We start from the raw sequence: 14,160 nt of genomic DNA, 5'->3' as shown, positions 1-14,160 counted from the left end.
TACTTATCTCTATGGCTTAGTTTCACATGTATTTTCATGTACCTAGGATCACGTGGCACAGAAACTGCACCCTTGTAGACTTGGTTGAAATACATTAAACTGTCCTTTCATCCCGTACAGGTAGAATAAGGTGAGGAGGGCATTGAGTGATCCTTTTCATAGAAACAAATAGTATTCCCAAAGCCTGAGAGAAACTGCAAATGCAGACTTCCAAGAAAGTACTGAATTAAGACAGTCACATTATTGCCCTGGCCATGTGCAGGAACATTTTATCTGCAGCTATTTTATAAGACTATCTTGGTAACAGAAGAAAAAATTTTCATCAACTTTAGAAAGTATTTACTCCCAAATAAAGCCAGTCCATGACTCTTCTTGATTTTGCTTCTGTCTTGCTATTTCTGTAAAGCAAGTGCTCATTTTCCCTTGTCATAGATTGTTCCCTGTAAAGGTACTTTACCACATGCCCGTCTTGCTTTCTAGAACCATGTTGTAAATTAGACTCTTGGTCATCTTCTTCCTGTAGCCTCATGTTGATAACAAAGATATAGATGATGAATTCAAGACTCTATTTCAAAAACTCTCTGGAGAGGTAAGTGGATTAAAATGGAATTAAAGAAATGGGATCTCTCACTGTTATGATTATGCAAATATTTGGCCTGCCAATTCCTCCTACTGTCTGGTCTTCAAAAACCAGGCCGTTCTCCCCTTTTATTAACTCACAGCTTCAGTTCAATTTATTTTACAATAGAACAGTTCTATTACATTTTCCCTCTTATTGGTGCAAAATGTGATTTGTTCCCATAGTAATTCTGGCATGCAATGACTGAAAATATGGGTGATGGGAGTGAGGACTGTGAAAATATTATTGCATAGTGAAATAAATTGCTCTTGGAGCTAGCATATAATTCTGACAATTGGCTATTTGGCCAATTTCTTCCTTTTGGCTTAGAAGTCCAGGAATCAGAAAGCTGTTGGCGGAATGTTCGCTCCCTTACTGTGTTTTATAAACCTCAGTATCCACTGGCTGCTATGCTAACCTGTGGCTACTACTTTGCTCTTAATGAACAAGTGGCCAGTGTCAATGAAGAGGAAAAACACCTTATTAGTTAGAAAGGCTTTTGTGAGTTTTGAGAGGGGAATTTTATTTTTTGACTGTAGTTTCCTTAAGCCTGGAAAATCTCAAATACTCTTCTGAACTTTTATAGCTGAAAAAATCCTCAACTCAGTCAAACCTGCTAAAAAGTTAACATTTACTCAGTCATGTCCCTATGGCACCTAAAAAACCTTGTATTTCCCACTTGAAAGGGTAGGAAATATTCATGGCTTCTGAGGAACATCTATGCGATGTCAGCTGGCAATGGTGGTGTTAAAAAAAGAATAGAAGGTTTTGCCCTCGGGTAGGGATGGAAGTAAAATAATGCTGATGTCTGACAGTGAATGAGTTTAGTTTGCTTCAAATGCTTTTCATGCTAACACCTAAAACTTGTTTTCTGTCCAGGACTGCGAAGTGACTGCAATTGAACTTCAAACTATTCTAAATAAGGTTTTGGCGAAGAGTGAGTATTGTTATGTACTTTGCATTGAATGGAGCTCAAAGGCAGGGGCTGAAGTGATGAGACAAAGTTGTTCTTTTCTCCAGAGTGAACATCTTCATGTCAGTATTTTAGCACACAAATGGGATCTATGCTTACAAAACCCAGCTTTGTCAGCTAAGGACAATGAAAAAAAAATGAGGTTTTCATCCCGGCTGGGCTTTTCCTGGCTTGTTGAACTTCTAATATGGGTGATAGACTTTTACCACTCCCAAAACCAAGAACATCTCCTGCTTCTTTGTTTAAAAATCCATGTAAATCAGTTGGAAGGAAATAGTTGAAGAAATGGCAGAGCACTTGCTTTACTATCAAGATTTTAAGGCAGCTGGCACCTGGATGGCCTGCAGAAAAGTATTTGTCTAAAAGTATTTCTGACTTTGACTTCTGTTTTGTACAGGAAAGGATATTAAAAGTGATGGATTCAACATTAATACTTGCAGGGAGATGATCAGCCTTTTAGATGTATCCTTTGAACGTCATTTCATCTTCTTTAAAGTTTCTGGAATTCCTTAGCAGAACTTCTTAACAAGATAAGGCTAAGTTTATACTTCTATTGTCTGGGAACATAAAATTGAGCCAAGCATCTATATGCTTAGGGTGTCAGAAACCTGAACCATTTAATCCTCAGCTGTTTCTCTCACCTAATCTGTGTCTCGCATTGCTTAAACTTTTTCCGAAAAATAGAGGAAGAGAAGCAGGAACCTTCTGCCTGGATGCACCACTGGTACAGTTTCAGATATGTACACAGCTTGCTTGGCAGGAGATAGGTTTCAAGCACACCCCCAGCTTCCATCTCTAAATCAGGTACTGCTTACAGACCACAGAGCTCAAAGCAACAGAGACAGGCTGGAGAGCTCTTCCCCTTCTGTAAAGTTTGTGGGACATATGGGAGCTAATGATCTATGAGTAGCCAGAGGGAAAGGGGAGGTCAGCCTGTCTGAACAGTGCTACTTTGATGCATGGGGAAGGCAGTTAGTGCAGTAGGAGGGTCAAGAGCTGTGCTGCCAGGATTGTACTAGTGTTGTTTTCGTGATGTGTTTGTGCTGAGGTCAGAAGGGATCAGCTGTGGAGCACTGGCTATTAGGAGAACTGATGCCTCTGCCCTGCACTCCACAGTTTCCCAAACCAAAAGAGCAGCTCAAAAAGTACAGTGTCATGGGGGCCAACTCATTGTTTCTGCATAGTTTCCCATAGGAAGGGAAGTTCAGAGACATGGGTAAGCACTGTGTAGCCTACTGTTGACTCTCTGCGGTTCCTTCCTCTCTCTGGTTTCTAACACTTGTCCACTACAAAGCCAATCCTTTTTTTTTTTTTTTTTTTCAAAGTCCTTTGTTTTCCAGAGGACCTAAACCTACTGTTAACTATATAAAATTGTGCTTGTATATTTATCAATCCATATGTCATTAATTGAGACTGCATATAGCCTTGAAATTCTTGGCATACCTGTAGTTAAGGAAATATAAAGCTGTGGGCATGGGTGATCTACTTTTATCTGAACTGGTTGCTCTCATGTTTTGCTAAGGATAGACAAATTCTGACTTTTGAACCATTCCTCAACATATCCAGACTAATGGGACTGGCTCCTTGGGACTTATAGAATTCAAGACTCTTTGGATGAAGATTCAAAAGTATTTGGTAATATAACATTTCTGACTTTTCTCTCTTCTCTTGCAACTCTGAAGTGCAGATGCAGAACAATGAGAAGGGTTAAGATATGTATATGGAAGTTTTCCTTCTCATAGCTGAAGTTTGTTCCAGGGCTCAGAAGCATCTCTGATTTAAGAGGGCACCAGCAGATCTTCTTTCACTTCCTCACGGTTCTCCGTAATCCACAGTACCTTCTGGAAAACCAGATTAATGCTCTTTTGTTGTTGGCAAAGACAGCTCTCTGCTGCCTGCTCTATTAAAGCTCATATGAACATGTCTCTGCTGCTGAGGTATGTTACATTGCCAGCTGAGCCCTAGCATGCACAAGAAACATATTTTTAGGACCTATCAAAACTTGTCTTTGTATTTTTAAAACCTTGCACAAATGCAGAATTTTTTTTTTTTTCTGACTAAATATATAATATCCCAAGAAGTTCACCCAGAATCAAGCAGTCTAAAGGAACATCAAATTTGGACCTGCTTTGTTTAATAACATCCTTTTCAGACAAGTCTGCTGCTATCATGCTTGATGGTGGTCAGCAGAGAGCATCTGTCCTGGAGGCTCACAAAGAGACATTCATTTCTCCTTTGTCCTGGGGCTGGTGTTTGCAGAGTGAGCCCTGAGAGCCAATTCCAATCTGAGCTGTAGGTCTGGGTGGTTTCTAATTCTGGATAATAAACCTGCTGGCAGTGGGAAGCATCTGTCATCTTGTCTGAAATATTAAGCAAAATGGACTTTGTCTGTTGCAGTGTTTGCCAAATGATAGGATATTTTCCTCAACAGCCTGCCACCATGTAACATGGAGGCAGGCAGACTGCCAGCCCATGGGAATGTGTTTCCCAGTCTGCGTTACTTGCCAGTAGCTACTTAAAATGTTTCCTTTGCTCATTAACATTTCAAAGAGCTTTGACTGGTAGGGGCAGCCCCTGGCCCCAGACATCAGGAACCTGAGGTTGTATCTGCGAGTAATTGAAGACCTATTTCCAAATTCCCTCATTCCTCTGCTGCAGGCAATCTATAAGAAGGTGGACAGTGACTACTCCGGTGCCATCAATGCCCACGAGATGCAAAATGCCCTCAGAGAGGCAGGTGAGTGCACTGCTTAGGGACACCATCAGATTGATGCTATCCCCCACTAAAAACAAGCACCAGCAGAACAGTAGAGACTTTTCACGGCTTTACTTCTCTCCCATCTCCTAGATCACAGCACTGCAACTGCCATTCTCTTGTCCAGACAGTCACACACTGCCATGTCCTTTTGCTGTTATAGACATCAAAACCCACCCTCTGTTCTGCATTTGGAACCATTGATATTTTTGTCCATGCTGTGATCATTTCTTATGCATCTGATTATTGCTTGTTCTATTTTTGGCCTCATTATTGCCTAACATAATTGTTCCTTTTCAGAACTATGTCCAAGCCTTCCTTTTCCTTTATTTCCTCCCACCATCTTTCTCTACAGTAGAGAAGGTGCAAGTGTGATAAAGTCATGACCAAGCCAGATCCTCTTTTTTTGGAGCAGTGCTAGCCAACTCAGTGGTATCTACAGAACCACTATTTTTTGATCTTTCATGCTCAGTGGAGTCTATGTGAAAGATCCAGAGACAGAAATATCACTACCATGGGCCTGAATACAACCCAATGTGCTATGTGAGCAATTGGCTCTACTGCAATCACTGCTATTCAGATGCTGCACCAAGACTGACTAATTAGGGGTTTATCTGGGGAACATAGGACTGCTTATGCTGTGAAACAACGTGAAATATGCAGTCTGACAAAATGCTGTGGAAGAAATTCATGACTCTCTTCACCCAGCACAATGGGCTTTGGAAAGGACCCACAGCAGAGGTGAGTGATGGAGTCCAGCAGACCTTCTGGGAGGAACAGTCCTCAACCCAGCTCTGCCCGCAGCTGCAGTAGTTCATGGATAAGTCGCATCAAAGACAGCATATTAATCTGCTGTGGCAGTGATTTTTGTTCTTCTCATGTCTTCAGGTTTCACGCTCAACAGTCAGGTGCAGCACAGCGTTGCCATCCGCTATGCCTGCAGCAAGCTGACCATTGACTTTGATGGTTTTGTGGCCTGTATGATCCGCTTAGAGACCCTGTTCAGTAAGTGCATCTGTTTGTCAGTCAAGGGGGATTCCTGACAATTTTGGGTTTTCATTAAATTTTTGATTTTTTTAACTGTGAATGTAACAGATTGCACAGAAATGGGAGAGTGCCAGCAAAAATGCATTTGTCTGAGAAATCAGAAGAGAAATAGCAAAAGCTTTACTGGCTGAATGATCATGGAGCATGAGGATATGTTTTCATAACCTACCATGATCTTCTGCCTTACAGTTATCTCCACTTTATGTTCAGTGCTCTGCCCACCAAGTTGTCCCATCTCCTACAGATGGTACCATTTATCACTTACAGTCCTCATTCAGATCTGATTTACAGGTTTGTTACTGTATCATATCAGATGCTACTGCGTCGGATGCTGTCCTTGTCCTGCTGCCAAACTCTCAGTTTGCCGCTGTAAATCTAACTGTTCTACCCTATGAAGTGGTATACAAATTACTCATAAGGGGAAAGAACAGCTGTAGTATTCTCTCACAGAACCAGTCTAGACTGTGGCAAAAGGCCAGTCCTCTACATTTTGTCAGACATGCCAAACTCTGTGGTTTACATCTATTTATTTATTTTTTTTACTCTCTTCTCCTTTTCAGAACTGTTCCATCTCCTAGATAAAGAAAAGAGTGGTGTTGTCCAGCTCTCTTTAGCAGAGGTGAGGTTGGTTGGATTAAAATACCATGTTTTTTAAGATACAGTAATGGACTGGAGTAGAATATTTCTTTAACATAAAGTAGTAAACATGACAATGATTCAAAGGGAAACATCTCTTATATTGCAAGGCTCTTCAGCTCAGAAGACTTGTCTGAAGTAGTAGAATGAATGTTTACCTTATATACTCAAAATACCTAAGGTTTCTTGAGAAGGTGTTTACACAGTGTGTTTCACTGTCTGCTTTGGAAGGCAGTGGTCACCTCATCAGAAAACACACAGCAAGAAAATATTCTTGTCTGGCAGAGAATGAACTGAACAATCTGCCAGAACTAGAAGAGGCCTTTTAAAATGCCAGGTCTCTTTTTTTCCTATTATTTTTCATGCAAATTTCTCCTGTTGAAGCTTTTATAAAAGCAATCAGCTTGAGTCTTCCCTTTGCAGAATACAAATATATCTCAGGAAACAGCTGGAAGAGACCCCAAGAGGTCTATCCAATTAATCCTTCCAGATGAGGACTGACTGAAAGGAAAGAAGATGGCTAGGAAGCCCCATGACCTTCAGTCACAGTTAGTTAAATCTAGCTGAAAGTGTATGTTGCATAATCTCAAATTTTTCAAAGACCATGCAGCTTGCCCTGCAGAACAGGTCCTGCCTTGAAAGAGGCCCCACTTGCATTGTCTGAAGCCAAACCTGGCAAAGAATTTCCATGAAGTTTGAGAGCAGATGGACCCTTAACATAAAGCAGATTACAACACGGCGACGGTCTTTCCAAGCTTTTTCTCCCAGAGCCATCGTGGAGTGCCCTGGTGGCACCCTATGGACATTCCAGATGGTCTGACTTCTTGTTCTGCTTCTCCCGCAGTGGCTGTGCTGCACTTTGGTTTGAACTACGATCAATGAATTCAGCAGAGACCTCTGAATGTAACATCGCTACTTTGACTTCTTGTTATGGAAAGCAGAGACAGAAACTTGTTTTTTATTGCTGGCAAGTTATTTCTAAGCCCATTAAAAATGAAGTGATCTCCTGTCAGTTAGAAAGTAAATACACTCTTGAAAGAAAACCCAAACCAATAAATAAAACAAACCTAATCCTAACCTCCTTTTTTTTTTTTTTTTTTTTTTTTTTTTTTTTTTTATGCTGAACTGTTGCAAATTCTGACTTACCACAGATACCACAGATTGAGCCAGATGGCTTTGATTTGACTTCTAACTATGCATAGAAATTCAGCAGAGTTCAAAATCCAGGAAGGGATCTCTGCTGACAGCAATATCTAGCATGTGCTTCACAGAGAGAAGCCCACACTCAGAGTGTGGCCAAAATTTGTGTTGCTGCTCTGACTAACTCCCTTACTAGCCAGTTGTCCTCTTTGGCTATGCCAAGTGCCCGCAGAAGCTAGGGGTTAAGAGCTCAGCCTCAGATGAGCTGCTGAGAGCCCAGGGAAATTGAGTGTGGACACAGCCCCAAACCCGAGCAGGGAATTAAGTAAACATATTGCAATTCCTCCACAAGTTACCAAAGTTACTTCAACTGACATTTTCTCCTTTGAATTCTTGCCCATAGTTGTATTTTGGTGTCCAGAGGTGGGGTCTGGAGTTTTAGGAGAAGAGGATGGAAGCCCAGAAGCTCATAAAGGCAAGCATAGGGGGAGGAATCTGACAGGTGCATGTAGAGAGCTGTCGAGTTCGAGTGTATGAAGGATGTACTGATGTGGGTCATGATTCAGAGAAGAAGTTAATAGTCACTGGATAACAGTGCTATGCTTTCCGAAAATCTTGTAAAACCTTTAAAAGTATAAAATTCTCTGTGTTTAATTTCATGGTATTATGAAGAGCAGATAATAGCACAGCAATGCAATCAAGATAATCTAGGAGTCTTTTTAGCAATCAGAAAAGTATTTCTGTAACTTCGAGTAATGATCTGACAAGGTGACATATCTTTGACACTTCTCCCTGGGAGTTGAGGAATGCAGGCAAAGGGTTGTGTCCCCAGGGCAGACATGGGGCTAAGGCTCTGTCTACCTCTCCTCCAAGAGTGTGCTTAAGAGTTGCCTTTCTCCACACCCACTTGTTCCTGAGTTCTTTCTGCAAGCAGGAAGAAATGCCTTGTGACAGCCCCCAAGCCTCAGTTTGGCATCTCTGAGCATTTCTTGTTAGTACTGGCTACAGTTGTCTGACTAAAAGGGGAGCACAGCCTGTAGCAGTGTGTCCCTCTACCTTCCTAATCGACGGTATTCACTTCTGTCATTTGGAAGTCCTCTCCCAGTAAAAGAGAAATAAATACCTTTTAGTTCAGGATGCAGGATAAAATCAGCCAGTGGGGAACTGTAGGTTTTACCCTGCTGTTGCTGTCCATTTATCACCAGCCATGACATGCACACAGCTGTCTTGGGTTGCCACCAGTTTCTTGGGGTAGATATTTGCCTCCTGAGCAACAATAGACAACTACATACCTCCACCTGCCTGGAAAACAGAGAAGCCTGGGGCAAGCTGAGGTCTCAAAAACCTTGAGAATTTTCTAGTGAGTGCTCTGCCTGTTTGGTAAGATGAACTTGTCCTTCTCTGCCCTATATCTTGAGTATGCAACACGTCTCCTTACTTACCATGCAGCAGGGTGAGCTAACAGCTTGCAGCTTCGGATTTGCTTTCTGCTCACATGCACTATTCATGAGTTCATTCCAATTATGATCACAGAGAAGCCTCTCTAAACAGGACTGGGAAAACTCTCATATACACAGAAACCCACTGCATGATCCCAGTTCTCCCCTTACATCAAACAAGATGCCCCCACCACAGTAATTCTCACAGTTATCTCAATGACTCTCACCCTCCTGTACAGCATGGGCAGAGTGCTGCACTCCATCTTCCTTTATCTTTGGGAAGCAGGCAGCTCCAGAGGAGCCACCTCCTCTTTCATTTATTCTTTGAGGACAGCATTTGAGTATCAGGTTTCAGACAACAATTGCTCAAAAATAAGCCCTTTCAAGGGATTGAATGCACTTCTCTTTTTCTCTTGATGCATCTGCAAAAAGATGATTAAAGTCCCCCTATTTTCCTTGCTTGTGCAGCAAGAGGAACAAATGTCTGTGCTCATTAAATCTCCCAGTTAGTCCTGATGGGGCTGTAATGCCTATTGACTGAAGTGCCTCTAGCAGCTTCTGTGGAAGCAGTGGGTTTTGGTGGGCTGAGCCAGGGTGTGGGTGTCTGGACTCCCTGCACTCTTGTACCTTGGTGCTTGGCCATATTTCGTTATCACATCTGAGAAGCGCTGGTTGCTCCTGTTAGATTTGAGTAGCTCAGTTATGGGAAATTATAATGCAGGTAAAACACAAAGGCTCACCTATTTGTGATACGTTCTCTGTCACAATGAAAACCTTGCTAAGTGGCATGATCAACACCTTATAAATGAGGTGGGGGCAAAAGAGACCCCCACAGAAATTCTTTGATGGTTTTTCAAAGCTTTTCTTTCACTCTCCACTTCCCTGTAGAAATGTTTTCATGTGCACTGCAGCCTACTAAACTGAAAACTCGAAGTCTCTACATCGCTCCTCTAAAACATAATTTATATTAGACCGATATTAATCATCTTGTGGTTCCTGACAGAAGAACTTTCCATTGGTGTAACTCTTACCACATCAGCAACTGACATCAGCTTTGCACCACTGTAAATATTTGTACAAGGTGCAAGACACTCACTGGGATTTGGGATTCTGCCTGTGAGCTAGAAGTATAAAAGGAATCCACCTTGTATAGGCAGCTATTTGTTATCTGCTCATACTCCCAGAATGGGAGATCTGCAGAGGGATCTCTCCTTTCACATCACTACAGGGTAATGGTCAGATTCGTGGCTAATGAATACACATAGAAGGTACAGTCCTCTTCAAACTCCTTTTCATTCCTTTACTTCAGACAATCCTGCTGAATCTGACTCAACTGTATGTTTTGGTTCTTCTTTTCTGTATAGTTCAAACAACTGGGCAGGCTTGGAAATGCTGAGATATTATGAACATGATTTTCTTTTCCATCTTATTGAGGATGCATCCAAAATCCCAGTCTGCTGATATTGTTATCCCATCTTAAGTTTACAGACTGGAAATTCAAATGAAGTTCATAAAAGCAAGTGAGATTGTGGTTGCAAAAGGAACCAAAATTCCAAAGCTTTTGAAGTTTCTCCACCACTAATGATGTCCCTAGTGATAGTTAATCTTAAAGTAGTGCCCTGCTGCTGCCTGACAAGCTTGTTGCCATGGTGTCTGTATCTCTCTGTGTAACTGGCACATACAGCATAAAAATCCTCTCGTTCTTTAATAGAGCAAATTACTCCAGTTGTTACTGTTGGCTGCTCATTAACTCCCTCCTCTGTCTTTGAAAATTTTTTGCAGGTCTCACCTGAAACACAGCCTCCCCCCCCCCCAAAAAAAAAAAAAAAATAAAAATCACTAAATCACGTGCTGTTGTGAACAGAAGGGCTTGCTGGTATGGTTCCTGGGGAGGGATGGGTGTGCCAGCAAAAGAGTGTGGCAGAAAAAATAATCCGTAGGAACAGTTCTGGGAGATGGATGAAAGAAGCACCTGAGCAAGTGCTGGGAGGACAGCCAAGAAGCTGAATGAATCAGGTGTTCAGCAGTGCAGGAGCAAAATGATGGCAGGAACTGGAGAAAACTGTTCTTTGACTCTCGCTTCTTACAGGGAAGAAGGCACATGCACTGTCTTCATTATACACAGCTCTGACTCAGAAAAGCAAATGGTCTTCTTTTATTTGGAAAACTCTGCAAGCATTACTGTCTACATCTATTTACCCTCCTCTAAATGTGAAAAAAAACTACTAGCTACAGATAGCACAGAATTTGGGATTTCCTGAGATTTTTCACTCCTGTGTCTTATTGGCTCTGTACAACATAACTGCCTAATTAAGCCTGCACTCCTTGGCCAGCTTGTGTGCACAGCTCTCTGGACACCTGGGTTTTAACATCATCCATCTTTAATGCCATCCATGTAGGCTTGACCAAGAAAGAAAACCTTTTATTTGATCATCAATATCAGCAAGATACCTGGCACACTCACTAAGCTAGCTAGCTTAAAACTGCATGTATTCGTAAAGCTGTGCATATTTTCACAAGCTGTAATCATACTCTTAGACTGCTGTGTAAATTTACACAGCACACATGCCAAAGCAGGTAGGATCTCTTGGGAGTCTAAGGGGCTCTATGATCAACACAGTTTAAGCTAAATTGTGTTTTAAAAGCTCATCAGGTTTGTCCATTAATTTTTGGTGAGTTAGAGATGAAGAAAAACAGTGCTCATATAACAAAGCGTTATTCTCATTCTGTGCTGGAGCCGGGCTATGTGAGCCACTGCAGCATCTCCAGGCAGCTCCGTGCAAGGGAGCAACAGCATTTGTGGCTGTGATGGCCACTTCTCTGGTCTTCTGGTGGGCAGATCCTGTCACACAAAGACTCTGAAGGACACTGTGTTGTGTGGCCTCTTCTGCTGGGGAATCCTTGTCTGGGACATGGAACTGTCAATACAGGAGAAGAGGAAAATATGACCAGTTTCAGAATGAATCAGGAAGGAATTAATGAAACAGAAGAAAGGAAATTAAAGGAAAATGAGGAAATGATGAAGTACCAATCCGGCCTCCAATCTGTAGCACACCTTTAGTGAAAGTCCTGAGAGAACAAGCTATAGGAAGAAGCAGTTGTGAGCTTGCCAATAATGAATGTGCAGTTGATTCCAACAGAGAGTGCCAACCTTCTACCAGTTAATTTAATTTGAACTCATCTTGGTTCGGGGTTGGAATGTTTTTTGTGTGTTTGTACACAGACTGATAACATTTGAATTTCAGACAAGCTGGTCTGGTGTATGAGAACTTGAAAGAGGAATTAACTAATCAAATTTTAGTTTCCGAGCTGACAAGTGCACAAGCAATAAAGAAGCTTCATATGGTGATACCAGTAATGAGAAAAAAATCAGGACTTTAAAAATGGTTTGGGTCACACGAGGGATTTCCTTGTGTTCTGCCAAGTTAGCAGAAAGTTTAAGTATAGCCTTCTGAATTAGGAGTTTGAGGTCCTGTTCTCCTTTTCGCTAGTGGCTTCAGGGGTATCTTTGCTCCACTCACTTAAATTTCCCATCACCTGAATTTAGACCTTATCTCCACAGCTGCATTGTTCAGACTTGCCTGTGCTCAGCTGCCACTTGCCCGTGGAGATGTCTCAGCTTGAATGTGCTGCAGATTTTGTGCTGGAGCTGCTGACATCCCTGAAGGCTGTGTTTTTCTACATGTGCAGAAATTTATCAGTTTTGACAGTTTTTAGTTTCTGGCATCTAGCTCAGACTCAAGGCCAACCAGGTTCCAAGTATGAGGTGTTTTTCTAGAAAGACGTCCCCTGAGAGATCCAGTCTGAGAGACATATCAGAGTATGCCTGAAGTACATACGGAGAATCCAGTTCCTATCAAAATACAGTGACAGCACTGCTTTCATCTGAAACCTGTCTATGGAGAAGTTATTTCCCTGCCACTTTCACTCTCTTCCCCTACATGGCGGTATAGTTGTTTAAGCATTTGACTAAGATGGATGTGAGAAACTTTGGTTCAAGCCCTTCTCTCTGCAGATGATTCTAGTCAGCATCTCCAGTCTCCAGGCTGGGGTCTACCATGTAGCCCAGCAGTGATGTTGCAGCAGAGGCTCTTCTCCATTCCTTCCCTGGAAGCAATGCCACTGCACTAAGCAAATGCAAATATTCACATACCACAAAAACAGAAAGCCAGAGTAAGAAGGAGCCCCACTGGGAGGCTCAGCAGTGTAGCCTGAGGTTTGACCCCAAAAGAAGGGCCAACCAAGGGCAGGAGCTTAATACAAATGACTCACTGGCAAAGGTCTGTGGGTCTTGCACCCCAGGGGATGCCAGAAACACAGTCACTGATATAATGTATTTTGCTCATCCTCATAATAAGCCTTTAGCCAGCTTTGTCCATAGGACTGCCAATATTATTCAAGTTTTAAGGCTCTTGCTCTCATCACTACCTGATGTCCTATCACCATTCTGTGATGTAAAGGTGCTACATAATTGTGATGCCCTATTGTCAAATGGGATGTACATATTTGAAGACAAGGTTCATTTAGTAAACAGCATACACAAGAACATATCTTGAAAAATGAGATAGGTGTCAAGCTGGGACATTGCTTCTCTGAATTCATATACATGGAACAGACAAAATTTTCACAAATGCCAGGAGTATTATTCTTCTGTTGCAATTCTATTTTACTCTGAATGAACACTTCAATTTTGGGATTCCTTGGGGGGGAGAGGAGAAGGGGAAGTACACAGAATATTGTTGCCCGGACATCTTTATTTCATTTAAAAGTATATGACAATGTAATGATAATTGGCTTGAGGATGCTTGAAGAGGAAATGTTCCCATCCTTAAACTCAAAACCATTGATGGATGGAGGCAAATAAATTAGAATAGAGACCTTGTTGAGGGTGTCCAGCTTGAACTATTCAGAACCTTGTCAGACCACAAGGGTTTACTGCACTGAGCAAAAAGAGAGCTGAATGTTTCAGTATTGGTTTTGGTAAGAAAGAGTATTCTGATATATGTAGTAAATCATGCTACCTGCCACTGGAGTGGTCAATACAGAAGTCTGGGAATACAGTCCATTCAGAGACACTGTAACACCAATTACACCACCAGAAGATCTTAAGAGTATTACAAAGCTAGACAAGACTGTGCTGCAACATGTCTTCAACCTGCACTCCCTAAACATTTACTTCTAATTAATTTTCTTAATTGCATAACAGTGCACTTCCTAATTACACTGGGGAACCACTCTTGGATTGTAACAGGGTCTTTATCTATTGCTCAGATTGTTCTGTCTGTTGCTTTATCGGCATACTCCCTGGCCTAATTTTGTGCTAGCCTTTATGTCTGCGAGCAAACTGCTTGGGGAATGCTTGACAGATCCTTCAGCTGATGCAGCTACATCTCCAAGGACCAGATGGATGCCCTTATTCACACTGTGTTACTACTTGAGTAAGTGCCATTGAAATCAGTGAGACTACTGCGGAAACACTTACTGCACGATGTAAGGGCTTTGTGAAGAGCTCATACAAAGAACAGCCAGAGGAGGCTGTTCATTCACAGTG

The 14,160-nt window shown here is 41.9% G+C and overlaps 1 protein-coding gene across 1 annotated transcript in view; it reads left to right on the top strand.

The window, feature by feature from the left end:
• The window catches only part of CAPN8 (calpain 8), a gene marked incomplete at both ends in the record, with an annotated part of 28,977 nt that extends 22,079 nt beyond the window's left edge, over positions 1-6,898 (top strand). The window contains 8 exons of the mRNA XM_084283355.1: positions 524-589; positions 1,499-1,556; positions 1,990-2,054; positions 3,159-3,227; positions 4,251-4,329; positions 5,236-5,352; positions 5,955-6,013; positions 6,875-6,898. Coding sequence (XP_084139481.1) covers positions 524-589; positions 1,499-1,556; positions 1,990-2,054; positions 3,159-3,227; positions 4,251-4,329; positions 5,236-5,352; positions 5,955-6,013; positions 6,875-6,898 — 537 coding nt within the window. The remainder of the gene's footprint in view (positions 1-523; positions 590-1,498; positions 1,557-1,989; positions 2,055-3,158; positions 3,228-4,250; positions 4,330-5,235; positions 5,353-5,954; positions 6,014-6,874) is intronic.
• Positions 6,899-14,160: the final 7,262 nt, after the last annotated feature.

Source organism: Netta rufina (genome assembly GCF_964035555.1).
Source record: "Netta rufina genome assembly, chromosome: 3".
In the NCBI taxonomy this organism is placed as follows: domain Eukaryota; kingdom Metazoa; phylum Chordata; class Aves; order Anseriformes; family Anatidae; genus Netta; species Netta rufina.
The sequence above is the reverse complement of the archived record's forward strand: the minus strand, read 5'-3'. Positions and strand labels throughout refer to the sequence as shown.